Source organism: Saprolegnia diclina, assembly GCF_000281045.1.
Source record: "Saprolegnia diclina VS20 unplaced genomic scaffold supercont1.1, whole genome shotgun sequence".
NCBI lineage: Eukaryota > Oomycota > Saprolegniomycetes > Saprolegniales > Saprolegniaceae > Saprolegnia > Saprolegnia diclina.
This window is the reverse complement of record NW_008246068.1, coordinates 521,766-544,715: the sequence shown is the minus strand read 5'-3', so window position 1 is coordinate 544,715 and position 22,950 is coordinate 521,766. Positions and strand designations below refer to the sequence as shown.

The 22,950-nt window shown below is 61.1% G+C and overlaps 8 protein-coding genes across 8 annotated transcripts; 3 read left to right on the top strand and 5 right to left on the bottom strand.

The window, feature by feature from the left end:
* Positions 1-59: 59 nt before the first annotated feature.
* On the bottom strand, positions 60-5,962 carry SDRG_00177 (hypothetical protein; the record flags this gene model as incomplete). The annotated part of the gene is made up of 26 exons (XM_008605643.1): positions 60-187; positions 233-526; positions 576-840; positions 903-998; positions 1,045-1,229; positions 1,273-1,435; positions 1,479-1,716; positions 1,759-2,124; positions 2,168-2,370; positions 2,418-2,531; positions 2,580-2,735; positions 2,778-3,016; positions 3,082-3,217; positions 3,264-3,335; positions 3,378-3,638; positions 3,681-3,788; positions 3,834-4,010; positions 4,064-4,276; positions 4,329-4,427; positions 4,479-4,553; positions 4,606-4,740; positions 4,787-5,116; positions 5,169-5,425; positions 5,511-5,613; positions 5,661-5,837; positions 5,885-5,962. 26 exons carry the CDS (start codon positions 5,960-5,962, stop codon positions 66-68), a joined length of 4,662 nt encoding a protein of 1,553 aa, XP_008603865.1. The 3' UTR covers positions 60-65.
* A 26-nt stretch (positions 5,963-5,988) lies between these two features.
* SDRG_00176 (hypothetical protein) lies at positions 5,989-7,459 on the top strand. The gene is made up of 4 exons (XM_008605642.1): positions 5,989-6,165; positions 6,213-6,764; positions 6,809-7,075; positions 7,121-7,459. Exons 1-4 carry the CDS (start codon positions 6,007-6,009, stop codon positions 7,433-7,435), a joined length of 1,293 nt encoding a protein of 430 aa, XP_008603864.1. The 5' UTR covers positions 5,989-6,006; the 3' UTR covers positions 7,436-7,459.
* Positions 7,460-7,666: 207 nt separating this feature from the next.
* On the top strand, positions 7,667-9,709 carry SDRG_00175 (hypothetical protein; the record flags this gene model as incomplete). The annotated part of the gene is made up of 10 exons (XM_008605641.1): positions 7,667-7,927; positions 7,973-8,320; positions 8,368-8,784; positions 8,827-8,895; positions 8,939-8,980; positions 9,035-9,175; positions 9,220-9,288; positions 9,332-9,370; positions 9,416-9,466; positions 9,512-9,709. The coding sequence occupies exons 1-10, from the start codon at positions 7,694-7,696 to the stop codon at positions 9,707-9,709; spliced, it is 1,608 nt and encodes a 535-aa protein (XP_008603863.1). The 5' UTR covers positions 7,667-7,693.
* Positions 9,710-9,803: 94 nt separating this feature from the next.
* Positions 9,804-12,031, bottom strand: SDRG_00174 (glutamine-fructose-6-phosphate transaminase (isomerizing)). The gene is made up of 3 exons (XM_008605640.1): positions 11,592-12,031; positions 11,226-11,541; positions 9,804-11,168 (listed from the first exon to the last, which is right to left on the bottom strand). Exons 1-3 carry the CDS (start codon positions 12,019-12,021, stop codon positions 9,848-9,850), a joined length of 2,067 nt encoding a protein of 688 aa, XP_008603862.1. The 5' UTR covers positions 12,022-12,031; the 3' UTR covers positions 9,804-9,847.
* Positions 12,032-12,500: 469 nt separating this feature from the next.
* On the bottom strand, positions 12,501-13,552 carry SDRG_00173 (hypothetical protein). The gene is made up of 2 exons (XM_008605639.1): positions 12,857-13,552; positions 12,501-12,807 (listed from the first exon to the last, which is right to left on the bottom strand). The coding sequence occupies exons 1-2, from the start codon at positions 13,512-13,514 to the stop codon at positions 12,707-12,709; spliced, it is 759 nt and encodes a 252-aa protein (XP_008603861.1). The 5' UTR covers positions 13,515-13,552; the 3' UTR covers positions 12,501-12,706.
* Positions 13,553-13,716: 164 nt separating this feature from the next.
* Positions 13,717-13,968, bottom strand: SDRG_00172 (hypothetical protein; the record flags this gene model as incomplete). Its single annotated transcript, XM_008605638.1, has 1 exon — positions 13,717-13,968. One exon carries the CDS (start codon positions 13,966-13,968, stop codon positions 13,717-13,719), a length of 252 nt encoding a protein of 83 aa, XP_008603860.1.
* A 542-nt stretch (positions 13,969-14,510) lies between these two features.
* On the bottom strand, positions 14,511-15,980 carry SDRG_00171 (hypothetical protein). Its single transcript, XM_008605637.1, has 6 exons — positions 15,900-15,980; positions 15,570-15,855; positions 15,408-15,527; positions 14,955-15,336; positions 14,839-14,907; positions 14,511-14,794 (listed from the first exon to the last, which is right to left on the bottom strand). Exons 1-6 carry the CDS (start codon positions 15,938-15,940, stop codon positions 14,775-14,777), a joined length of 918 nt encoding a protein of 305 aa, XP_008603859.1. The 5' UTR covers positions 15,941-15,980; the 3' UTR covers positions 14,511-14,774.
* Positions 15,981-16,210: 230 nt separating this feature from the next.
* On the top strand, positions 16,211-22,945 carry SDRG_00170 (hypothetical protein; the record flags this gene model as incomplete). Its single annotated transcript, XM_008605636.1, has 6 exons — positions 16,211-17,504; positions 17,549-17,784; positions 17,834-18,526; positions 18,572-21,384; positions 21,433-22,261; positions 22,307-22,945. 6 exons carry the CDS (start codon positions 16,211-16,213, stop codon positions 22,943-22,945), a joined length of 6,504 nt encoding a protein of 2,167 aa, XP_008603858.1.
* Between the last annotated feature and the right edge of the window lie 5 nt (positions 22,946-22,950).

Below are 22,950 nucleotides of genomic sequence, written 5' to 3'. Positions count from 1 at the left end.
CTCAACACTATGGCGTTTCGATTCCTGCTGTACTAGTCCCTTAGTCGTAGGCACCTACCATGGCATCACGGGGCTGGCTCGAGTCGCATGCGGTCGTCTTCCGTGTCAAAGTCCATGTCGCTGTAAAAGCCTGGAATCGCAATGCGAATGCAGCCGTCGTTGCCCGCGCAAGTTTGCGTCAATACGCCTAGTGCAAACCATGTGCGATAATGCAAGCATGCATGCTACCCACCTGCGCCGCCTTCGCCGGCAATGCCACCCTGCTCTGCTGCTGGTGGGTGTTTCTCACGGCCACCGGGTACGCGCTTGTACGAGCGCTCGACGAGGATGCTGGTGAAGCTCGTCTTCTCAACGTTCGAGGAGCCGCCGCCGCCGCCCCCGACGATACCAGGGGAGAAGCCGCCGCCGCCACCGCCAAAGAAGCCGCCACCCCCGCCGCCGCCAAACTCGGCGCCGTGCCCGCCTTGGTACGCACTGCCGTCACTGGCTGGGAACGCACACGCGACGTTCTCCTTGCTGCTCCGACCTAAAATGGACAATCTTGTCGCAAAATACATGAAAAATAGGGTGAATACCGGCAGCGCCACCGCGCGTCTGTGAGCCGAGACGGCCGTTGCGGACGTCACTCTTCTCACCGCGGTCTTCGGCGTGCAAGCCACCGCCACCAAGACCGTCACGACAGCCACCACCGCCTCCGCCACCAGCAATTAGTAGTTGAACGAGGCCATGAGGGCCCTTGCGTGTCACGCTCGAGTAGCCTCCGCCACCCCCGCACGCCCATTCGTTGTTGCCGCTGTAGCCTGCGCCGCCGCCGGGGGTCCCGCCCGTCGCCTCGCCGGCCTACAAAAGCGCATATATCAAGGCTTGCTTCACAGACATGATTGTTGAAAGAGTTGACGTACGCGCGTCAGAAGCGGCAGTCCACTCTCCGTGTCACTCGGCGCGGTTTCACCAAACACGCCACCTTGGCCGCCTCCGCCCACGACAAGCAAGAGCGTCTACCACCAACGTCATCATGCACGCAGTCATGGTTCATACGACAACCTCGCCGGGGAAGACGGGGAGAATGCCTTCGACAAAGGCGCCGCCGCCGCCGTAGCCGCTCTTGAAGCCATGCAAAAGTCCGCTGCCGCCACCGCCGCCCCACGCTTGGATTTTGATGTGCTTGACCTCTTTCGGCACGACAAAGTCAAACGCGCCGGCGGACTTGAACGTGGTTATGCCCGAGGCTAAGATAGCATCAGCTTTATAAATCAAGAGCGTGAGTTGTACCGCAGAGGTGCGTGCGTCGGTGGAGTTTGCGGTCTTTTGCGAGCATCGTCTCGTGGCACTCTGGCCACGCACACTTGACAATGCGCAAGGAACAGTGCTCTGCCTCGTGCCACGCTCGTTCTTGCTCGAGCTCCAAGATCTGGTTGTTGGCGCCGTCAAAATGCTACACAAAGCTCCATAGATATGCAGGACGTTGCGCCAAGTACCTTGCCGCAGCCGAGTCGGCACGTGAGGTCTGAGACGGGGCGACGCACGCATTTCTCGGTCGTATGCAGCTCAAGCTGGTCCAAGCCGACCCACATACCGCACTCCAATGGACAGCGCACGAGCCGCGTGTCGCATTCGTCGGCCTCGTGCCACACCATCTCGGTCACGACACCATGGGGCGCGGTCCACTCGTGCGCTTCGTGCACAACCGTGCAGCCGAGTCGGCACAGCATGAGTCTACGTCCATCAGACCTGCATTTGCGAAGCGTCGTTACGCACCGGTGTCGGCAGTCGTCGTATTCGTGCGCTTCCAACTCGAGTCCGAGACGCAGCCACGTATGGCAGCCCCAGAGACAAAGGCCACAATGAGCGTCCAGGCGCGCAATGGCCGCTTCGACAAGACGCTCGACGCGGCGACGCTCCGAGAGACTTGGGTGGCGATCCTGGTCTTCGATAGCAGCACTCTCGTCTTCGTCGGCTTGGATGGCCATCACAATCTCGCGGGTTCCCGTCATCACGACCGGCAACTCGAGGTTTTGACTGACAAAGAGCCCGAGCGTCCACGCTTTGTGCAGCGTTCGCAGCTCCGACTCGATGCGGGCGTCGCGGTACCCCACCGAGTGCGTCGCGTACGTGTTGTGGATCCTAAAAGTATAGTTCAACACGGATGTTACATATTCGCACTGACGAGTCCACGATGGCCGCGCTGAGACGCTGTAACCGGCGTGCGTGCTCGTCCAGCGGCACGATGCGCTGTACGGTCGCGTGGATGTCGCGTCGGTGGACCCGCTGCAATGCTTCGGCCCACTCGGCCTGCTCCTTGCGTTTCGCGAGCTCGTCGTCTCGAAGTCGCCGTGTTTGTTTCGCAGTCGCGGCGGGATCTTGGGCCTCCTAGTATCAAGACGCTATCGAAAATAAAGGCCCTCTGCCAACCCTACCCCGCGCCACGCCGCTTCGTTGCCTTCTGACTCGTGCCGGCCTTCACCCGTCCCGTGGTTATAGTAAAAGACGTGCTTGGTCGTCTCGTCGTAGTACTTGTCCCACGCGCCGACCTAGCGGTTTTGTTACACAACGTGGGCCACAGTGGAATATGGACAAACATTGTCCATATATTGCGCCGACTGGATCAAGAGCGTGTAGGCCTGGCGCTTGAGCTCTTCGTGGAGCACTTCGTCCGGCTTTTCGCGCGTTAGTCGACCCGTCGCCAAGTGACAGTAGACGCGACCGCCCGTCGCGCTGTCGAGATGTTCTTCCCACTAGGCCGTTTATGAGAATAACAATACGACGGAAGTACATACGCTGCCAAGGCGGCGCAAGAGCTTTTGCGATACATCTTGCAGCCGCTCTTTCTGCAATAACTCGGCCACGTCGTCGTCGTCACTCTCGTCGCTCTCGTCGAGGGACTTGGTTTGCATCGTCGGCGGTGTATTGACCCAGCCGTCGACGCGATCGGGTTGGTGCCACTGGTACGTTCCTGTGGCTTGGTTGAAGAAGAAGACGCGCGCGCGCCGTCGGTCGCGGTGCATTGTCCAGCCGTCTAGCACGCAGTCGCTCCCGTGGTGTACATACGGTAGTTGGAGCAACCTCGTTTTTCCAAAATACGTCCGTTGGAGCGGCGGGTGTACCACTGCAGGGTTTTCGCGATCGACTGTTTGATCGCGTCGGGCATCTCGAGGGTGAGGTGCCCTGACTCGGGATGCTCGTAGAACGAGTTGTTGCTCGAAAGGTCCAAGTATTCCTACATAGAACGTCGTTACGACTAGCGACGCTTTCACGATACGCACCCGCCACCCGGCGAGTTCACGCGTCACACGACTGCGCTCTTTGGCCGCGCTCAGATCAATCTCGTTGGTTTCCTATCGCATTTTCACACTGGAAGGTAGTCATCTTGATCGTACCGGGTGCATCGGTAGCAGCTGAAGCAGCTGCGACTCGAAAAAGCCCCGGCGGTGCGTGTCGCGCTCGTTCCGACGCCGCGTCTGGTTGTGTTGCAGGCGCGCCGCGCGGTCGCTTCGAACTTTGGATTCGAATATTTTGTCTTCGGGGGGGCTCCCCGGTCGCCCTTTGCGGTGTATCAAAACGTCGAGCGGTGCGATCCCAAGGTGGTCGCGAATGCTGGGGTCGCACCCAAACGTGTTCAGCAGAACCCGCAGCACGGCCTATTGCCAACTGTATTTCAAAATCGCTTTTTGGACAAGTACCTCGTGGCTGCACACAAGGTTCTCGTCGCACGCCAAGTGCAGCGCAGTCCGGCCTTGGCGGTTGGGTGCATTCTTATACGCCTCCTTGAACATGGCCTCCAAGTAGATCTGCCGTTTGTCTTAATCCCACCGTGGAGACGACGAGGTGGGTACCTGAAGGTGGGTTGCGTTGTGCACGCCGTGGGCGCGGGCGTCCTCGACCCGCTGGCGCTCGACCTCGTCAAGGGCATCCGGGCACTGGTCTTGAAGGTACCGGTACCGCTGCAAGACGCGGTCGATCACAGCACGCGACGGCTTGAGAACGGGGAGCTTTTTGGCGTGGAACAAGCGCTATACCAACACCAATTACGAGCTGCGGCGACGCTGTGAGGGGACGGCGCTACCTCGTACGCGCAATCCACCGCGTCTGGGATCCACGCCTGCTCAAAGCGCCGGTGGACGTTCCGCGGCAGCTTCTTCTCCATCATCACGTCGTAGAGTGCCGCGAGTTCCCGCCGGAACGCGTGGCCTTCGTCCAGAAAGCACAGAGAAGCGTTGGTGTTGACGATGCACGCCCGCATGTACGCGGCTTCGGCTGTCAAAATGGCGCGTGTCGACTAGAATCAGATAGAGCACGATTGGTGTGTTGGACTATTGCAAAAGGTGTACCTGTGCGCAGCCTGCGACCGCTGCGAGGTGTAATGGCGTGTTTTCAAGGTTGTCTTTGGCGACGATCGAGGCGCCGGCGTCAAGGAGCAGCTGCACCATCTAGAATACGTGGATCGGTCATTCCCTGTACGATGAACGCTATGGATGTACTTTGGGGTGACCGTGGCGCGCAGCAAACATCAACGGCGTCCGGCGAAAGCTGTTGGCCGCATTCACCTGCGCGCCCTATTACATCCGACAACGTGTACACATACTAGAGAGTACTATAGACAAGTACGTGTTGGAGCAAGAAGCGCGCAATGTCGTCGTAACCGTGCTTGGCAGCGAATTGCAGCGGTGTGAAGGCGATTTGGCACCGGCGGTCGAGACGATCTTGGTTCACGTCATGACCGGCCGCAACAAACAGTTGCACCTACACTGCGTGTCGATACCCACTAGAATGGACGGGTTGTCGGTACCTCGCAAAGGTCCCCCCCGTGGAGACACGACCAAAAGTCGTAGCTGACGTCGGCCAGCGGGCGCCGCTGCAGCATCTGCGTCGTGTGCAGATCCCGCGCCTCGTCAAAGCCATACGCTTGGAGCTCGGAGAGCACGAGACGGCCGTCCATGCCGCGTGCGAGCTGGTCGTCGATCCACCGACGCCAAGCCGACGGAAGGCCGCCGGTGGACGTGAGCACCATCGGTGACATTTTGGCCAGTCGCCGGGACGAGAGCCGCACCGAAAGCCGCTTCATAAAGGCCAAATTGGTCGCCGGTGCAAACCCTTTCTGCACCAACGTCGTCAATACCTAGCGACAGAATCTCTCGTTACGAATAATATGGACGCAATGACGGAGCTACTGTCGTCGGCTTGACGCGGCGCGCGAGGTTGGCAAAGGCCCACGCATCCCATTTGTCGGGAATCGTGCCGAGGGGGAACTCGTACCCAGGCTTCATCTTGCGCATCTTGACTAGAGCGAGCTCGGCTGCCTTGAATTTGGCTTCGCGCGTCGAAAACCCAATCGTCTCGTAGACTTCGAGCGACCCGCCATCGTGCGGCGCGGCGATACTGACCGACACGAGGTACGTCTTGGGGTTGTACTTGGTGGCCTTCCGCTCTTCCAAGAGCTGGTAGGTGACTGTCATTTGAAATTTGTCTACGCCGAATCCAACTTCGAGACACGAAGGAGAATATGGTCGTACCGGCTTCGGCTTGGAGAAGGTTGATGGGCGTCATCTGGAGCGCGTCGGCTAAACTCTTGAGCTTGGCGAACCGCCCGTCGCCGCGCCGTGCTTGCAGCACCATCTACCGCCACGATCGTCGTCGTGCTTGCCTTGGCAAATGCAACGTACGAGCACAAATTCATTCCACTCGACGAGGCCGTTGCCACTCGTGTCCGCGGCCATCACCAGCTTGTCGGCTTCTTCGTCCGGAACCTGAATGTCCATGCGCACCAGGAGCTTTTTGAACTCGGCTTCATCGATCGCGCCGCTGCCATCGGCGTCCGCCGACTCGAAGAGCGCCGAGAGCTACAGGTTACGTCGCAAACCGTTGCACTTGAGTCCACAAGACGCACCTCGTCCGCTTCGTTGGGCGTAAACTCGGCCGCGAGTTCGCCGGGGACGTCATACCGCCGGGCGTCTGCCGTTTCCATGCGCCAACCTAAATTTACAACCATATACGACCTCATCGAGCGCGATGGACGTGGACCGGCGCCATATCCTGTCGCAAGACGTGTTTCGAGCGCTCATGCGCATCGAAGCTCGGCTCGAGTGGAGCGTCACCGAGGCCGACGTCGCTACGTCCTTGCATCTGCCCGACGACTACGTCCGGAACGCGGTGCAAACGTCGTCTCAGGTACGATACCTTCTTCGTCTCGCACCGAGGTATCTAAAATCGCCTAGTTTGTCGGGCCCGGGCCAGGCGCGTACGACCCGAAACCACGCCTGGCTGCGCCGCACGTACCATTGCTGCGCTCGGGCCCTGCGCGGGAGGTTCACTTCACACCCGACCACATGGTCTCGAAAGAGACGTACCGCCTCGGCCGTGAGAGCGAGCGTACGTGTGTCTACCCCAGCCTCGCAAAGGCGAGTCCGGTTCGTCGCAAGGGACCACCGTCGGCAACGACACCTGCAACGACGCCGGTGATCTCGCCGTTGCCGCCCCGGCGCCGACACGGCGTCCGAGAAATGATCATCCACGAGCCGTCGGTGGGCTCGCTGCCAGCGATTGGGTTTTCATTTCCGCACGCCGAGCGCCCGTCGAATGCATCGAGTGCAACGCCCGAGCACGTGAGCGCCGCCACGTACGACCCGCGCCCGTTGTCCAAGCCACTGGACGTCGAGCCGTCGCGCATGATTGTCGGCTTCCACTCGTCGTTGCATCGTGAGCCGCAGTGGATGCCCAACCCGGACCGCGTGCCGACCGACGAGATCTATCGCGAGCGTCTGCAGCGGGTACATGCGTCCGCTGGATGGATTTGTTAGGATGCGCTTGGTAGCAAACGCGCGCTGCCAAAACGATCCTGGCGACGCCCGTGGTTTCGGGCGACCGCAGTGGGGGACCCAAGGCTCCCGGGCCGCGCGAGCCCAGCTTTGATCCGTTCGAGTGGGTCAAGAAGCAGCCGGACGCGGCGTACAAGATGAGCATGATCAAGGCGCACTTGCACGCCGTGCTCGACACAAGCGACGGCAGTAATCAATTTCCGCTCCGCGTGGCGACGCCAGACTACTTTCGCCGCGGGTCCGCCGAGCCCGCCGAGGCGACGGTAGGCACATAGAACGTGGAGCGATTTCAACACATATCACTGTAGCCGTCGGCGCTCGCGCTGCCCGACGACGACCACCGCGCGCCCATCACGTGCCACTTTCCCAACGGCCTCTCGCTCACGTTTCGCATGAGCGTCGCGCGGTCCGTGCGGGACCTCAAGGTCGCGATCGCCAAGAAGCTCTCGGCGCGACCGACGCTTGAAACCAAGCACCTCGACTTGCGCGGGCAGGACGTTCAGCCCGACATGCTCCTTGTGTATTTTCACGGGAAAGCCCTCGAGGACAAGGCGCTCCTGATGGACGCGGGCCTCGACGATCGAAGCCACGTGGTCGTTGCGTTCGACGTCAAGCCCCGATAATACACACGGCTATGGTTATTGTCATGAGCGTTGCAGACTCTGGGAAATGGCCAAGGGCTCGCAGTTAGGTAGAAATGGAACAGCGATTTCTTCCTAGCATCAGTCGAGCACCAAACTAGCAGTCGTCAACGGTCGCACTGTAGTAGCGTCCCGACGACTGGAGTGAGCCCAGACGCGGTGTCGGCGGTCACCTCGACCGGCATACGACATGTGGTGTAGTCTATCTTTGCACGTCTATAACCGTGCGCGTCACCACGCATGGTGACCCACAGCCTCGTGGATGTGCACTCGGCGGACGGCCGCCGGGCCGCGACACACTTTGTGCTATCGCAGTTGCACGGTGCGCGCGGGGTGACGATCCCCGACACGGCGCTGTTGGACGACGAAGGCGTCCTCGTCGAATGGCTCTTTTGCTCGCACAAGTCGTCGTTGATCCAGCGAAAGAAGCCGATTCAAAACACAAATTTGCTCTTGTTTGAGCTCAAACTCCAGGTGTCGTCTCGCGATATATCTGCAGCTAAACCATTGTTGACGCAGGAACTGGCCGACGCGTCGGGCGACGTCCACGTCGCCGTCGTCTGCGAGGACACCTTGCGCCTCTTGGACGAGACGCAGCTGGACACGTACGTTCGGTCGCTGTGCGCGCGGGAGGCCGACATGTTTGCCCCGGTGGCGCGGTTGCCCGGCCCGCGCCAATTTAACGACGGCGCGTACTGCCTCCAGGCGTACACCGTGCCCCACGACGGGCTTCGCTATTTCGCCGAGCTACACGCCGAGGGCGAGACCCGCCGAGCAAAAATCGCGGGTGGCATCTCGATTACGGCGGCCCCCTACGCGTCGTCGCTGGACAATAGCACCGTACTGACCCAAGCGACGACACCCGAGGTCTGTCCTTTTCGTATTGTATAAAGGGATGACGTGGCAGCTTGTAGATCGAGTCGACGCTCCAGGCGGTGACGATGCAGGTGTTTTCACACCTGCAACAAACAGTTCAAGTCGAAGCCATGCGCCTCGAATTTGTGTTTTCAGTTGCGTCGACTGCCAAGCGCATCACGTCGCCCGTGCTGCTGGGCGCCCACTTTATCCAGTACGCCCGCCGAGAGACAAGCGCCACCGATGCAAGCGACCAAGCGCCGGTCGAGCGCCCAAATGCGACCACCGGCAGCCGTCGCGCGTCCACCGGCAGTCGCTTGACGCCAGCACCCGACCAGCTCGAGGGCGACGACAACGCACCGATCGGCGACAGCGCCAATGGACACGTGTGTCGGTTCTGCCGCCGACCGCGCGAGGCAGAGCTGAGCTTGGAGCTCGCCAAGACGCAGGCGACGCTGCGGCATACGATTGGCAAGGTAGAGTCTTCCCAGTCTTTCCCGCTACGATCGCGACTGTAGTTGCAAGCGCGGGAGCGAACACTCGACCAGGGCCGTGTGGAAGCCGCCGCCATGCAGCAAAAGCTTCGTGTACGAGACACCACCAAGTTTGAAGGGAATCGAAGTGGCGTAGGACCTCGACATTACGGTCACCGAGCTGCACAACCAGCTCAAGGTTTGCGTCGTCGGCGTCCCGCCCCGTCGTTTATATATATATATATATACGTAGCGGGAAGGTGCGCAGTCGAAGTTTGCGCTCCAGCAACTCACCGACCTCCTCGCCGAGTCGGAGCGACAGCACCAAAAGGTGCAAGCAAGCCTCGAGCTCGAAGAGAGCGCACGGACCCGCGTCGAAGGTTGCGTCAAAGAGGTAGGACCGTCGTGACGCAACAGCGTCGTGGACTCGCAAGGTAGCTCGAGGCCAAGCTCACGCAGCTCCACCAAACCGCCGACGCCCACCAAAAGCTAGCCGCCATCGAGCTCGTACGCTGTCTCCTGGTCGACATTCCTCTATGAATGGCCGTAGAAACGGGCGCAGACCGACGCTGAGAGCCACCTGCGCAGCGTACGTTCGACGCTGTCGGACCTACGGTAGACGGCTATGCTGTAGGCCACTGCGTTGCGCACAGCGCTCACCAAGATGACCAAAGAGCGCGATGATGTACGTGACGCTACTGCTCGTCCCAGGAGGAAGCCTACCACGTAGTGTCTCTCGTTTCGAGCATACCTCTTCCGGCGGCTTGCCGACACGTCGCAACCGGGGGTTGAGCCGCCCAAGCGCGTCGCCGGTGGCTTTTGGTCGTACCCGACGCCGTCGCCCGAGAACGTCGCCGAGGTCGTCCGTGTCCTCGTCGACTCGCAGCGCAGCGCCAAGGCCAAGTCGACCAAGTCCCTCCACGAGTAATAACCCTTGTCACTTGTACAACTCTGGTAACCAAAAGAGAAACCTAACCTCGTACAGCCTTTTTATCCGGCTACATGCACGACGCTTCGAGGAGTGGGATGCACACAACGTCATATTCTTACTACAATATGCGACGGTTTAGTCGACCGTGACGGCCTTGGCGAGGTTGCGCGGGACGTCGGGGTTGATCCCGCGCTTGACCGCGAGCTCGTACGCAATGAGCTGCAGCGGCACGCTCGCCAGGAGCGCGGTCATCGGGCCGTTGTTCGGGATTGGGATCACGGCGTCGGCGAGGCCGTCGCACATGGCCGGGTTGTCGGTGATGATGATCGTGTACGCACCACGCGCCCGCACCTCCTCGGCCGCCGTCTTCATGAGCTGCCCGTGCTCGTCGTCGAGCACGATGAGGATGATGGGCGTCGGGCCAAACTGGCCTTCCTTGCCTTCGATGAGCGCGAACGGCCCGTGCTTGAGCGCGCCGCCCGAGTAGCCCTCGGCATGCAGATACGTGATCTCCTTGATCTTGAGCGCGCCTTCGTACGCGATCGGCTCGGCGTAGCCCTTCCCGAGCACGAAGAGGTGCTCGGACGGCATGAGCTTGTCGGCAATGTCGGCGCAAATCGCACGCGTCCGGAGCGCCATGCCGATCGTGATCGGGAGGCGGTGGAGCGACTGGATGAGCTCGTCGAGCTTGGTGCGGTTGACCTCGACCCGGTTCTGCGCAAACCACGCGGCAATGAGACCGAGGACCGTGACCTGCGTCACGAACGCCTTCGTGCTCGCGACGGCGTTCTCGCGACCGGCGTTGAGGTACACGCCGCAGCGCGTCGTCCGCGCAATGAGCGACCCGACAGCGTTGACCACCGAGAACATGGGGAGGTCCTGCGCATGCTGGAGCTGCAAGACGCGGTGGACGTCCTTGGTCTCGCCCGACTGCGACACGACGAGGATGCCGCCTTCGTGGCGAGGAAGGCGTTCGTTGGTCGTCTCGGCCGCGTCCTCGGTCGACACCGTGTCGAACGAACCGAGTGTGCGCATGAGCTTGGCGCCGTACTTCGCCGCGTTCAGCGACGTGCCGCACGCCGAGATCAGGAGATGCTTGATCTTGAGCATCTTGTCCTTCTCGGCTTCGAGGCCGCCGAGGTAGACGTGGTCGTCCGAGACGCGACCGCCGTAGCCAAGCGCCGACGCGACCGCCTTGGGCTGCTCGATGATTTCGCGGATCGTCCAGTGCGGGAACGGCGCGGGCGAGAGACGGACCTTGACGTCCGGGGCCGTGCCGAGGCGCGACGTGGGAAAGCGCTGGAGCGTGCCTTCGTTGTTGTCGTCCTGCGGGTTGAGCTCGGCCGAGTCGCACTTGACGACCGCGACCTCGCCGTCCTGGAGCGACAGAAACCGCTTCGTGTGGCGCGAGAAGGCCGTCGTCTCGGACGCAATGTACATCGAGTTGGAGCCGTAGCTAGAACAGAGAGACGAGATAAGGCCATGCGCACGAGGAGGAAGGATGATGTCGTACCCGATGCACAAGGGCGACCCGTTGCGCGCGACAATGACCTTGCCGGGCTCGTCACGCGCCATGATGCAGAGGCCCCACGTGCCTTCGAGGCGCTCGAGGGCGAGGCGCGTCGCCGTGAGCGAGTCGGCGCCCTCACCCATGAGGTGCCCGATGAGCTGCGCAATGACCTCCGTATCCGTCTGCGACGTGAACGTGACGCCTTCCGCAATGAGCTCGTTCTTGATCTCGTTGTAGTTGGTGATCGTGCCGTTGTGCACGACCGCGACGCGCTTGTTCATGTCCATGTGCGGGTGCGAGTTTTCGTCCGTCTTGCCACCTACGCATGCGCATGATGAGATCACCATTTTTGACAGCATTGTCATGTACCGTGCGTCGCCCAGCGCGTGTGCGCAATGCCAACGGTGTTGCCTTCGTGCTTGTCCTTGGTCTGGCGCAAGAGGTTGATCGAGTCGGCCGTGCCCTGCACTGACGCAAACTTGGTCACTTCAATCGGCGCCGCGCCGTCGTGCTTGGTCGTGGCCATGCCCGCCGAGTCGTACCCGCGGTTTTGCAGGATCGTGAGGCCTTCGAGCAAGAAGCTGTTGGCTTCCTGGTGCTTGCTCACGACGCCGACGATGCCGCAGTTGTCGGCTTGGCTCAAGCCCGCGCCGGCCATGAGGAGCACGGCGCCGAGGCCGTACTTGGCCCAGCCATGCTCGTCAGCCGCAGCCGTCGGCAGAGCACGCGCGGCCATCGGCGCAAATAACGTCCGGGCGAGCGCAGGGGCGCGGAGGAGGCGGCGACTGGCGTGCAACATCGCAAAACCGATAATACTCGTATCTGGGGCCGGGAAATGACTGGGAACCGGTATCCGGATTCGATAACCGTTATGGTTTCATTAATTTCACCGACTTTAACTTGACTGAAGCAATGTATGCGCTGCAAAAGATTCCAGTGACCGGTTAAGTGCGTGACTAAACGGCGCACCTAACCGAACCTCCCAGACGATCTTGAAAAAAGGACGGGGCTGTTGGTCACAGCATGCGGACTGCCACGCGTCCGAGCGACGCCGCCGCCAAAAGATCGTTCTTTGATCCTAGCCGTTCGGTTTGCTTCCGCCACATAGCGCGTGCGGCCGCCACGTTCGTCCGCGACCGAGTGCCACGTCACCAGCTAACACCGCCGCCCTTGGGCTTGCACCCAGTCCCAGTGGCCAGTGGCCAGGCCTGCCACCCGTGCAAAGAGGATGGCGATGGCAGCAGGCGATCAACGTACGGTGCAGAGCAACGCAGCAGAGGCTCGACACATACTGTCCGGTTACGGGATCATCAATGGGCTTGCCATTCCGACGCACTGTCTGATGTCGGAGCGACTTGCCGCCATAGAGCCGTGGGACGTCGCTGAATACGCAAGGCGACAGACAGGCTCGATTGTGCAGGACGTATGATGGTGGTGCAGGTGGTAAATAGAGCAGGGTGTCGATAATTAAGCATTGGTCGTCGTCACGATGGGTTGCGCCGACGCGGGCGAATCCCGCCATGCCGCTTGCAGAGGCCTCGCGACTGGGACGAGTTTTTGCAGTCTTCCACCGCACATCGCCGCCCTAGACCGTGGTATCAGACAATATTGAACACAAGCGTCGAGAGCTCTACCGCCACCGTGCTTTATGCAAAAGCCGCCGCCTTGGTCGCTGCGCGCGCAGTCGTCGACCGAACACCGCTTCCCGCCGCCGTGTCGCTTGCAGAGGCCGCGCGATCGGGCGCCTTTGGTACACCCCGGGTGCTTGCACGGCAGAATGTCGACTGCGCGGAAGCGCCTGCTTTTCGACGCCGACCGCCGGACCTTCTGGACGCGCGCCATGAAATCCGAGTCGTCTTCGTCGTCAGTACGCTCTCGCTTTGCACGGAGCGTCGATGGCGCGTCGCTCTCGTCTTCGTCGTCCGACAGCAGCGGCGAGCCATCGTCCTCGGACGACGACGATGACATGTTGAGCCCGTCGTCCGAGTCGCGCAGGTGCGAGAGGCTGCAAAGCACGCTGAGGTCGATCGTGGATGCATCCACAAGCTTGACTGGGCACGCATCTCGGAGATGGGCACCTGTACTGTCCTCATGCATGGGCTCGTCGCATGTCACGTCCAACGGCCACCCATCGGTTGCCGGCCAGTCGTTGGCCGCGCGCTTGAGCGTAAGCATGCTCATGGCCACGTTGCGGATGTCGGGCGCGCCGGCGACTGGCCAGAGCAGGTTGAAGACGTCGCCGGCATTCTCGCCCTCGGCCATCTCGAGCGGGACGCTGCAGTCCGACGACATGGCGGCGACCTCCTTTCGAGCGCTTCGACCCACGTCGCTTGTATCTTTACAGAAATCGAAGGCCGCTCGTACGATCCATAACGTACGCTTACACTTGATATTTGTATGTCGAAACGTACGTACATTGGCACAACAACCGTGCGTTCATTCTTCTATCTTCTATTGTGTATATCATACAATCATCCAGTCTATTGCCAGTGGGCTACTGCGGGTCGTAGGGCAGCGGCCGCAAGTTGAAGCGCGAGGTGCGAGCGACCTCGTCGTGCGCAGGCTCGTGGTGGTGCATCGGACCCAGTGGCACGACAAGCTGGTCAAACTGCCGCAGCTCCAGCGTGTCGATGACGCTGAGCTTGGTCACGGGCTGGTGGCGCTTGGCGCACGCTTTCACGACGAAGAAGACGCACGCAATGACGAGGGCAAGCACGCCGCCAACGATGATCCAGAGCGCGACCATGGAGCTGCTCACTATACAGATGTAGAAGATTTAGCATCCAACGAGGACGATGGTCGTGCGTACATGCGCTGGCGCTGCTCGGCGATTGATGGTCGTTGGTGCTGGCAGGTACCACGGATCGCAGGATGGGCGGGGTGGCGAGCGGCAATATGACGTGGGCGTCCGAGCTGGACGAGCTGGAGCTTGTGTGCGAGGCTGCAGCTACGACGGTGTGGGCGAAGGCCGAGACCACGATGGCCGCGAGGATGGCTCTCATCACGTGCGCGCAAGTTGATGAATGCGACCGTGGCGCCACCAACCCGAGTAGCAGGTCAGTGGCACAGGTGCCAGCTCAGACAGCGGAGTGACAGTGGGAGGAACCGCGGCTGCTCATCGTCATGATACTGCTTCCAGCGCGCCTCTTCTCCGAGTAGCCTGCCGCTCAGCCTGGCGGTCTTGGAGAAGGCGTGAGCAAGATCTTGCGCCGGACTCACGAACACTCATTGGCTAACGTCGAGCCAATCGCTTGTTGTTCGGCGCTGGGGCGCTGACGACGACGTCGTGCGTCCAGCGCAGTGTGCAGTGTTTTGTTGCGTAACTTCAGGAAAGTCTGTGGTTCGGATGACGTCTTGCCCGGGCGTCGGCGAGGAGGAGCGGGTCGCTCGTACGATCCATCACTGACGTACGCTTGTTTGGTGGGCCGAGGAAGCTGCAAATGGCGGCGTATGCGTGTCACGATCGCCAATGAAAACAATTAAAGTAGCTTGGACAACGTAAAACAATGCAAACCAAGCATCGTCATTCGGACCAGGCGCACGCAAGGAGCTTCAATATTGGCGTCGGACGCCTGGCAAAAACCTGAGAACAGCCGGCGCACGAAGTCGTGCGTACCCCCGTGACTCTTGCACAAGCCTTTCACCTGCGCCGAGTTCTTGCACTTGTACACAGAGCAGCGTCGCCCTACGTGCACACTAAATATCCCTGTAGGAAGACAACGATTAACTTACCTCCGCCATGCTTGATGCAATAACCTCCTCCTTGGTCACTCTTCGGGCAATCCTTGACTTGGCAGCGCTTTCCGCCGCCATGGCGCTTGCAAAGACCGCGGGTTCGAGACCACTTGTCGCAGCCAGGATACTCGCACGGCTTGACCGTGTAGCCGCGAGACTTTGAAAAGCGCGCTTTCTTCACCGTACGCATCACGTCTGGCAGTGGGTGCTTGATGGGCGGCTCATAGGCTTCGTCCGTTTCGAAGCTTTCGATGAGAGACCGTCGCGTGCAGCGCTCGCGCGTCTTGTAGCGCGTGGATGGAGCCGGAGCTTCACGCAAGCCCGGTCGCGCCGTCGTCTTTCGCGCCGGTGGCTTGCGCGGTGGTGTCGGCGAAAGCTCCTTGATAGTAAGACAGAGACGAGACATTATTCGCCGTAGAAGCGAGATGCACGCCCATTCCGCGTCCGTACATCGTCGTCGGGGCTTTCTTGGGGTACAGCGGCGCGGAGCTTGGCCTTCCGCTCCAGCCGCACCCTTGTGAAGCGCAAGGTTTCGACGGCCGCCAAAAACGACTTCTCTTCCTCCAGCGCCTAATCCATAGATCGAGCGCATGTACTTAAGGTATCGCAAACCTTAACGTTCTCTTCTTCCTTTGGCTGGACTGGGCTCGAGCGGGAAGATCGTGGCGACGGCGATCCCACCGGCGACGCGCTTCCTCCCAAGAGGAACTGGATCGTCGCCTTCACCGACTGCGCCTGTTCCGTCTCGAGCGAAGCGTTGCCCAAGTAGTGCTCCCGGAGCTCGCGCTCGTACGCCGGTGCTTCGTCCAGGACCTCGGTCGGGGGCGTCCCGATCGAGCCGCTCATGCGTCCGCTGAAGCCCACGTCCCCGAGGTCGCCCCAGAGCGCGTAGTCGTGGCTTCCTTCCCATCACCACCCTCGCCTCTCCATGACGTTGGGTACCTCGAGGTCGTCCATGCATCGTCGAACGGGTCCCCCATCATGCTTCGGCGGTCGCGATCTTCGGCTTGCGGCCTGCGCAGAAAATTCTCAAGTGACGACGGTTACGGTTTCATGGCCGTTGCATGTACGACGTACACGAGTGTACGTACGCTTTATCTTGCAACTATTATGCTTTTTGTAACTTGTACAGTACACATACAACTGTACGCTAAAGCTTGAATTACGTATGCCTTGTCTGTACGGTACGGCAATGTACATTCAATCGATCGGTTACGTGCACCGTCGATTTGGATACTGCAGACAGGCGGCTCATGCTACGTGGTGGCCTCGCGCGCCCCGCTTGGCGGGGCATCTACGTCTTCGTTGCCTGCGTACTTGCCGTAGCAGAGGCGTCCTCGACCTTTGGGTTTGCAGGCGGCTACACGAGCGCGTCGACGGCGTACCCAGCGACGTGCGTCGGCGTCTGTGGCTCGCAGACCGTGTCACTGGTCGTCCAGCGGACAGGCGACCTCTCTGCAAGCCAGAACGTACTCGTTTCGACGGCGCCGTACATCATTCCAGCCTCATCTGCTGCTGCCAATGTTGACTATACGCCCATCACGTCGTATGCACTGGCCTTTCCAGCTGGCGCTGCGACGCAGACTCTCAGCGTCACTGTGCTGACGGCTGGTGTGAATCCGACCAACGTCTTCTTTCAAGTGTCTCTGGTGGGATCGACGGCAGGATCCACGATCGACACGAGTACGACTACATCGTATGTGCAGATCATGGGCCAAGCCGGTGTCATTTCCTTCTCGATGAGCAACTACTCGTTCTCGGAAGCCGCGGGCACCGTCACGATCCCAGTGCTTCGCACCGGTGGCTCGTGCGGCACCGTTTCGGTCGCGTACACGCTGGGCAATGCCATGTCGACAACGGCCGTCCGTGGCACCAACTACGTCATGGTCGACACGAATCAAGTGCTGATGTTCACGGACGGTCAGACGAGCGCGTCGATTTCTGTGCGCATCATTGACACCCACGTCTTCGAGTACTATAGCCTCTTCTTCACGCTGCAGCTGGTACCGCCCACAGTGCGCGGGGCGCTCGGGACGTTTCCATCAACGTACGTTTTCATTTTGGACAACAACGACGCCGGCGTCTTTGTCTTCTCGACCGAGTACACGTACTGCAGAGAAGACAATGGCACCGCGATCGTGTACATCAACCGCACACTGGGTTCGTCGACGTCGACGGTCGCCCCCGTGCAGCTCACCGTCACGACGACGACGGCCGGCAACGCGACGCAGGGCAGTAGCCGCGCGTTCGACTACGAGACCAAGACGCAAGTCTTCGACTGGCTCTCGGGCGACGTGCAGAAGGCTTTTGCAGTCACCGTCTTCAACAACGCCGCGTACAACCCCGTCGTCCGCTCGGTGCAGGTGCAGCTCTCGGCGGTCTCGGGCGGCGCGGCGATCGGGACGACCATGGACACGACCATGATCTACATCGTCGACGACCGCGACGCCGGCACGTTCTCCTTTCGCACGTCCAGCTACAGCGTCGTCGAGAACGCTGCGCACGTCACCCTCGACGTTATCCGCAGCGGCAAACCCGACCCATCCGGTACGCTAATCAGGCTTTGGTCGCTTTTGATGGGACCTTTGCAGGCGTCAACACGTATACGAGCGGTGTCGTGTCTGTCGACGTCGTCACGAACGCCGGTACGGTGGTGCCCGGTCTCACTGTCAACGACCCGTTGTACGACTGGGGCGTCGTCCAAGCCCGTGGGTGCAGTCATGTGAGTCCCTGCACGGCAACGCCGGGGGTCCACTACACAGCGCTCCCTGCAACTACATTGACGTTCCAGGACGGCGAGAGCGCCAAGCAAATCAGCATCACAATCGTACCTCGCCATTTGCGAGCCAATACTGCACTGATACATTCGACATTAGGCGGACAATAGCTTTTTCCAGGCCCCTAACCTTGTCTTCAAGGTCGTCTTGCAGAATGTCCAAGGCGGTGCCTTCTTGGGACTGGACCTTTTGTACCCCACGAGTTTTATTCCGAGTCTCATGGCCTCTCTGGACCTCAGTCCTGCAGATGTCCCCAACTTTGTGTCGGCGATTGTGACGATTGCCGACGACGGAGACGCGGCGGTCTTGCTCTCCAAGGCGTCGCTCTCCGTGTCCGAGGTGGGTCAAACCGATGTTGTCTCGGTCGTCCTGAACGCTGCACCAACGGCGACCGTCACGCTCACTCTCGCTGGCGGCACCAACCAGCTCGTGCTCTCCGCCGGCAGCATTACGTTTACGACCGCAAATTGGAACGTCCCCCAGGCCATTACGATCTCGGCTGTCGCTGACACTTCCACGGTCGGCCTCAATGCCATTGCCGTGACGTTTGCGGCCACGAGCTCGGATGCGCGCTACAGCGGCCCCGCGCGGCTCTCGATCGGCGCATCAGGTGTTGTGTACGGCGCCGGTATCTACACGAGCCCGTGGGGCGTCTACTTGTCAGGGAACCCGCAGCACGCGTTTCCCTGGGTATCGACGACCAGTGGGCTTCTTACGGCTCCGCTCGCCGCATCTGTTGCCACGTACGTCTTTGACGCCAACCGCGCTGCGATCGTTCTGCAGCCTGAAACGGTACTCGGCCTTTCTGAGTTTGCACTTTCTATAATCCCATGCTAGTCGCGACATCAATGGAGCAAGCCGACAAACTTTGTCTGCGCCCGAGCGCACGGCCGCGTCGCCAGCGTGCGCCTCTCACTTTCGAGTACGCCCACAGCCAACGTTGTCCTGTCGCTGGCCACGACGGCGGCAGGTGTCACGCTCACGCCGGCTTCGGTGACACTCACGCCGGCGCAATGGTCGAGCGGTGCGTCGGTCAATGTCGCGTACACATCGAGCAGCGCCGGACTCGTTGTGACCGGTCGCGTCGTCGTCACGAGTGCAAGTACCGACTCGTTTTACGCTGGAAAAACAATGGCCTTCTACGTGTCGGGGTACGACGCTGCGTCGATCACGCTCAACCAAACCCAAGGCAGCTACAACGAGAACGGCCCGGCGGTTGGGCAAACCGACTATACAGTGCGGTTGACAGCCGAGCCGATGCATTGGGAGCCAACATTCGGCCTCTCGCAGCCGCACCAAGTGGCCCTGTCTCCCATCGACGATACCTCCCTCTCTACTTTCGCCAACCCGAGTGCCACCGCACCGACGCTACGCGTCGCGTCGAATGCGTCCGAGAGCACAGCGGCTACCAGTTACCAGTACGTCGGGCTGCTCCGATTCTCGCTCGCCTCGATTGCTGCGTCGACTGGAAGCGCTCGCGTTGGTCTCGCACGTCTGCAGCTCCACCGTCTCTCGGGCGGTGAAAACGGTGGACTCGGCGGGCTCCAGCTGGGTGCTGTCGTGGCGACATCCGCCACATCCTGGCGAGCCGCCTCGCTCGTCACGTCGTGTGCCCTGGGCACATGTACCGTCCTCGACACGTCGACCGCGTCACCGACGACGCGTACTGACTTGCTTTCGGCGGGGGTTCCGTTTGGCAACGTGGCGGCATCACGCACGCTTCTCGCTGGGCTCACCGACATTGCGCCAAAAGGAGCTTTGGATCCATCGAGCAACCAGTACGTTGGTGGCAGCGGCTGGCTCAGCCTCGACGTCACAACTGCGCTCAATGATCTCTCGACCGCGGGCCAAACTGAAATGACCATTGCCCTCTACGCACTGCGGGAGACAACGTTTGTCTATGGGAACATTGACGAGGTGACCTTGGCGTCGAGCAAGCATGCGAATGCGACCCTCCGGCCGTCGCTACTCTTAACGTCGTCAGGGCTCGTCAACGTCGCCGCGTCTGCGCTCGCCAGCCAGAGCACGCCAAGTGCGAACGCGTCCGCCGTTCTAGCGCCATCGGCACCAGCTATGTCGCTACTGACTGGACCCGCGTGGTGGCAAGCCAATCTTGGTGTCATGTACGCTCTCGAAGCTGTCGTGCTCTCGGTGCGTGTGCTGCTCCCAGGTGTAAGCACGATCAACGTCTACTTGTCGTCGGCGTCGCTCACCACTGGCGTCCTTCCAGCCGTCAACACGGCAGCCGCGTCCTTCTCGCGCGCCTTCACCGTGACGACAACAACCGCCTCAGAAAGCGTCGCGCTCAACTGGCACGTCTACGGCGCAACGGGGGCGTTGGATGCGGCTGGCATCGTCTACGCACCAAGTCTCACGTCCCTTGTCGAAGCGCAATTTTTGACAGTGCAGACAACGAGCACGCTGTACGTGACAGCCGTGAACGTTTACCAGGTACCCATGGCCGCTGCGCGCGTCACGCTCGGGGCCAACTTGCCGTCGCCCAGCGTTCTCTCGGCATCGAATGTCCTCCGTGTCTCGGTGGACGATCCGATTGAGTCGGATAACTCGCCCTGTAACGCCAACGACGTCTGCCGCAACGAAGTGCTCTTTACGAGCAAGTCGTGGAGCACGCCGCAGACGGTGCATGTCGCCGTAGCCAATGACAACGTCGCGTCCGGGCCGCGCACCGGAGCGATCGCGCATCTCGCGCGCAGCGCCGACGTCGATTACAGCGCGGTCGCATATGGTGTGTGCGCCACGACGCCGGCGTCGTGCACGTCGCCGTTGCAGGCCACGATGTCGGTCGCGATTGCAGACGACGATGAAGCCGGCGTGCTCTTCACCGACGGCGCCGTGACCGTGGTCGAAGGCGCGCGAGCGTATCCCGGCGCGCCACAACCAACGGTGCGTGGGCAGTGGAGTCCCGTGACGACGCCCACCTGCAGTGCGCCCCGTGCGACCAACAGCGCGACGCCGTGTCAAGGCGTGTTTGAACCGACACCGCAGCTTTGGACGGCGTGCACAATGGCCAACGCGACGCTCTTTGGTCCTTCGTCCGCCTTTGTAGTAGTTCAGTTGGACGCTGCAAAGATTGCCTCATTTGGGCCACCCAATGACGTCACGGTGACGCTGCCGGGTAATACGGTCCGCACGCCCAGCATCCTCAGTCTCTGGACGAGCGCTCAAAGTACGTTGGACGCGACGCTCTGGACTCTGGTGGAGCGCGTCACGGTGCCCTTCTCGGCCTCGCCTGCCCCCATCGTCTTCTCCGGGGACGCTCTCCTAGTCTACATTGCACTTTGGCTCGAGACGTCCTACGACGTGACGGCACCGACGTGGATGTGCGCCGATGTCGCGTCGATTGCGATCCATGGCGACGTTCCGACGTCGGTCGAAACCTCCGACGTCTCAATCTCGCAGCTCTCGCGCATGCACCAGCGCGGCCAACCGGCGCTTTTGAACGTGCAACTCTTGAGCGAGCCGGTCGTGGGCGTCGACGTCGTCGTGTCGACGCCCAGTGCCTACTTGACGGCGTTCAACCCGCAGAATCTGTCGCAAAACGTCGGCGGCGTCACGTACGTCACAGGTGGAAGGTACAATGCTGCGTCGTACGGGGCTTACCTCCCAACGACGCTCCGGTTCAACGCGAGGTACGTCGTCAAGTATACGAAGTGAGTTGCTAAATGAGCTGTTTCTAGTAACTGGAATCGGTCCCAAGTGCTCCAAATCGCTGCCATCGACGACAACATCTACCATGGCAACCAGACGCTTGGCATCACGTTCACGACGGTGGCGGCCGACACGACATCGGTGGTGCCTCAGTCGTCGTTGACACCTACCGCCGTCGGCATCACCAGCCGCCCACTGCCTCCATCGTGCCGGTACGCGTCGACACCATTTGTCGTCTCGGATGGCACCCAGCGGGCCCCCGCCTGGCCTTTTCACTACGTCCGATCCAGCACCAGTGCCGGGTCACTCACCCTCACCGTGGCACTCGTCGACGACGACCTTCCCGGTGTATCAGTCTCGGTCGCCCCGCTGATCGTCGTCGAGAATGCATCGAGTGTCTTCAACTACTCGGTCGTGCTAGACTCGCAGCCAACGGCGCCGGTCACCGTGGCCGTCACGCTGACACCGACGGCAAGCAGCACGCGACCCAACGTGGCAGCACTCACGTCAGCCGGCACACTTTCCTTTGACGCGTCGAATTGGTGGACGCCGCAATTCGTCGTGATTGCCCCATCTTACATTGCGGGTTTCGAGGGCGTCGAAGCCTCGACCGTGCACTACACCCTCACGATTCCCAAAGTCGACGCCGGCCTGCTCGTGACGCACGTCGTGACGAGCGCGGATGCGTCGTACAACGGCCTTCCGCTCGCTTCGAACGACCCGACGTCGGTCGCCGCTGTCGCCCACGGTGTCTCTATCGTTGTCGAGGACATTGACACGGGCTGTCGCGGCAACTTTGAGTATGCGTGCGCCAACAACCACGCCTGTGCTACGACGCTCCTCGGCAACCGCTGCAACGTACGTTCATGCATCTTGTGGTGGACACTTTGTACTCTGAACTAGTGCACGGGTGTCTACGGCCTTCGCGACTGCAGCGCCGCGTGCACGGACGCAGCCAGTTGCGGCTTCAGCCGCCTGAGTCTGCTGATTCGCTGCGACAGCGCGTATGCGGCTTCGGCGCCGTGCCCGGGGACCTTGGTGCCGTTCAACCTCCTCTCACCGCTGTACTTGCTTCTCAATGCGACACGAGTCGTGAGCGCCGACGGCAGCGTGTACCCCGCGCTCTCGAACTTGCCGCCCATGGAGCTCGGCCTCTACTTGGCGCAGGCGACGGCGACGACCGACCCCAAGTCGCACAGCAACGCGGTGCGCATCGTGCTGGACGTTCTCGAACCGTCGGGCAGCAGCCGCCCGGTACAGCAAAAGCTCCTCGCGCTCTTCGCCAACGGCCATTTGGCGTCGCTGCACGTCTTGTCGCTCGACCTTGTGGACGTTTTACCGCCCAGTGCCACCTCTAGTATCGTCTTGTACGCGTTTGTCGCGTTCATTGCGCTCGGGGGCGCCGCCGGGGGGCTTCTGGCAGTGCGGTACGTGCGCCACCCGTCCGTCACCGGCACCAAGATGCACTCGCTCATCGTGCCGCAGCCGCTGCAGACCGAGACGCACGCACTCATCGACCACACCGAAGCCGTGCCGTCCTAAGTGTC

Excerpts from the sequence above, each read along its gene's own strand:
- SDRG_00176 (XM_008605642.1), top strand. The coding sequence starts at position 6,007 with ATGGACGTGGACCGGCGCCATATCCTGTCGCAAGACGTGTTTCGAGCG. Across the intron at positions 6,166-6,212 it reads CGGTGCAAACGTCGTCTCAG|TTTGTCGGGCCCGGGCCAGG; the intron begins GTACGATACCTT and ends AAAATCGCCTAG. Across the intron at positions 7,076-7,120 it reads CCGAGCCCGCCGAGGCGACG|CCGTCGGCGCTCGCGCTGCC; the intron begins GTAGGCACATAG and ends ATATCACTGTAG.
- SDRG_00174 (XM_008605640.1), bottom strand. The coding sequence starts at position 12,021 with ATGTTGCACGCCAGTCGCCGCCTCCTCCGCGCCCCTGCGCTCGCCCGG. Across the intron at positions 11,542-11,591 it reads CACGCGCTGGGCGACGCACG|GTGGCAAGACGGACGAAAAC; the intron begins GTACATGACAAT and ends GCGCATGCGTAG. Across the intron at positions 11,169-11,225 it reads GGGTCGCCCTTGTGCATCGG|CTACGGCTCCAACTCGATGT; the intron begins GTACGACATCAT and ends TCTCTGTTCTAG.
- SDRG_00173 (XM_008605639.1), bottom strand. The coding sequence starts at position 13,514 with ATGTCGTCGGACTGCAGCGTCCCGCTCGAGATGGCCGAGGGCGAGAAT. Across the intron at positions 12,808-12,856 it reads TTGCATAAAGCACGGTGGCG|GGCGGCGATGTGCGGTGGAA; the intron begins GTAGAGCTCTCG and ends ACCACGGTCTAG.
- SDRG_00171 (XM_008605637.1), bottom strand. The coding sequence starts at position 15,940 with ATGATGGGGGACCCGTTCGACGATGCATGGACGACCTCGAG. Across the intron at positions 15,528-15,569 it reads AGGAAGAAGAGAACGTTAAG|GCGCTGGAGGAAGAGAAGTC; the intron begins GTTTGCGATACC and ends TCTATGGATTAG. Across the intron at positions 14,795-14,838 it reads CTTGTGCAAGAGTCACGGGG|GCGTCCGACGCCAATATTGA; the intron begins GTACGCACGACT and ends GGTTTTTGCCAG.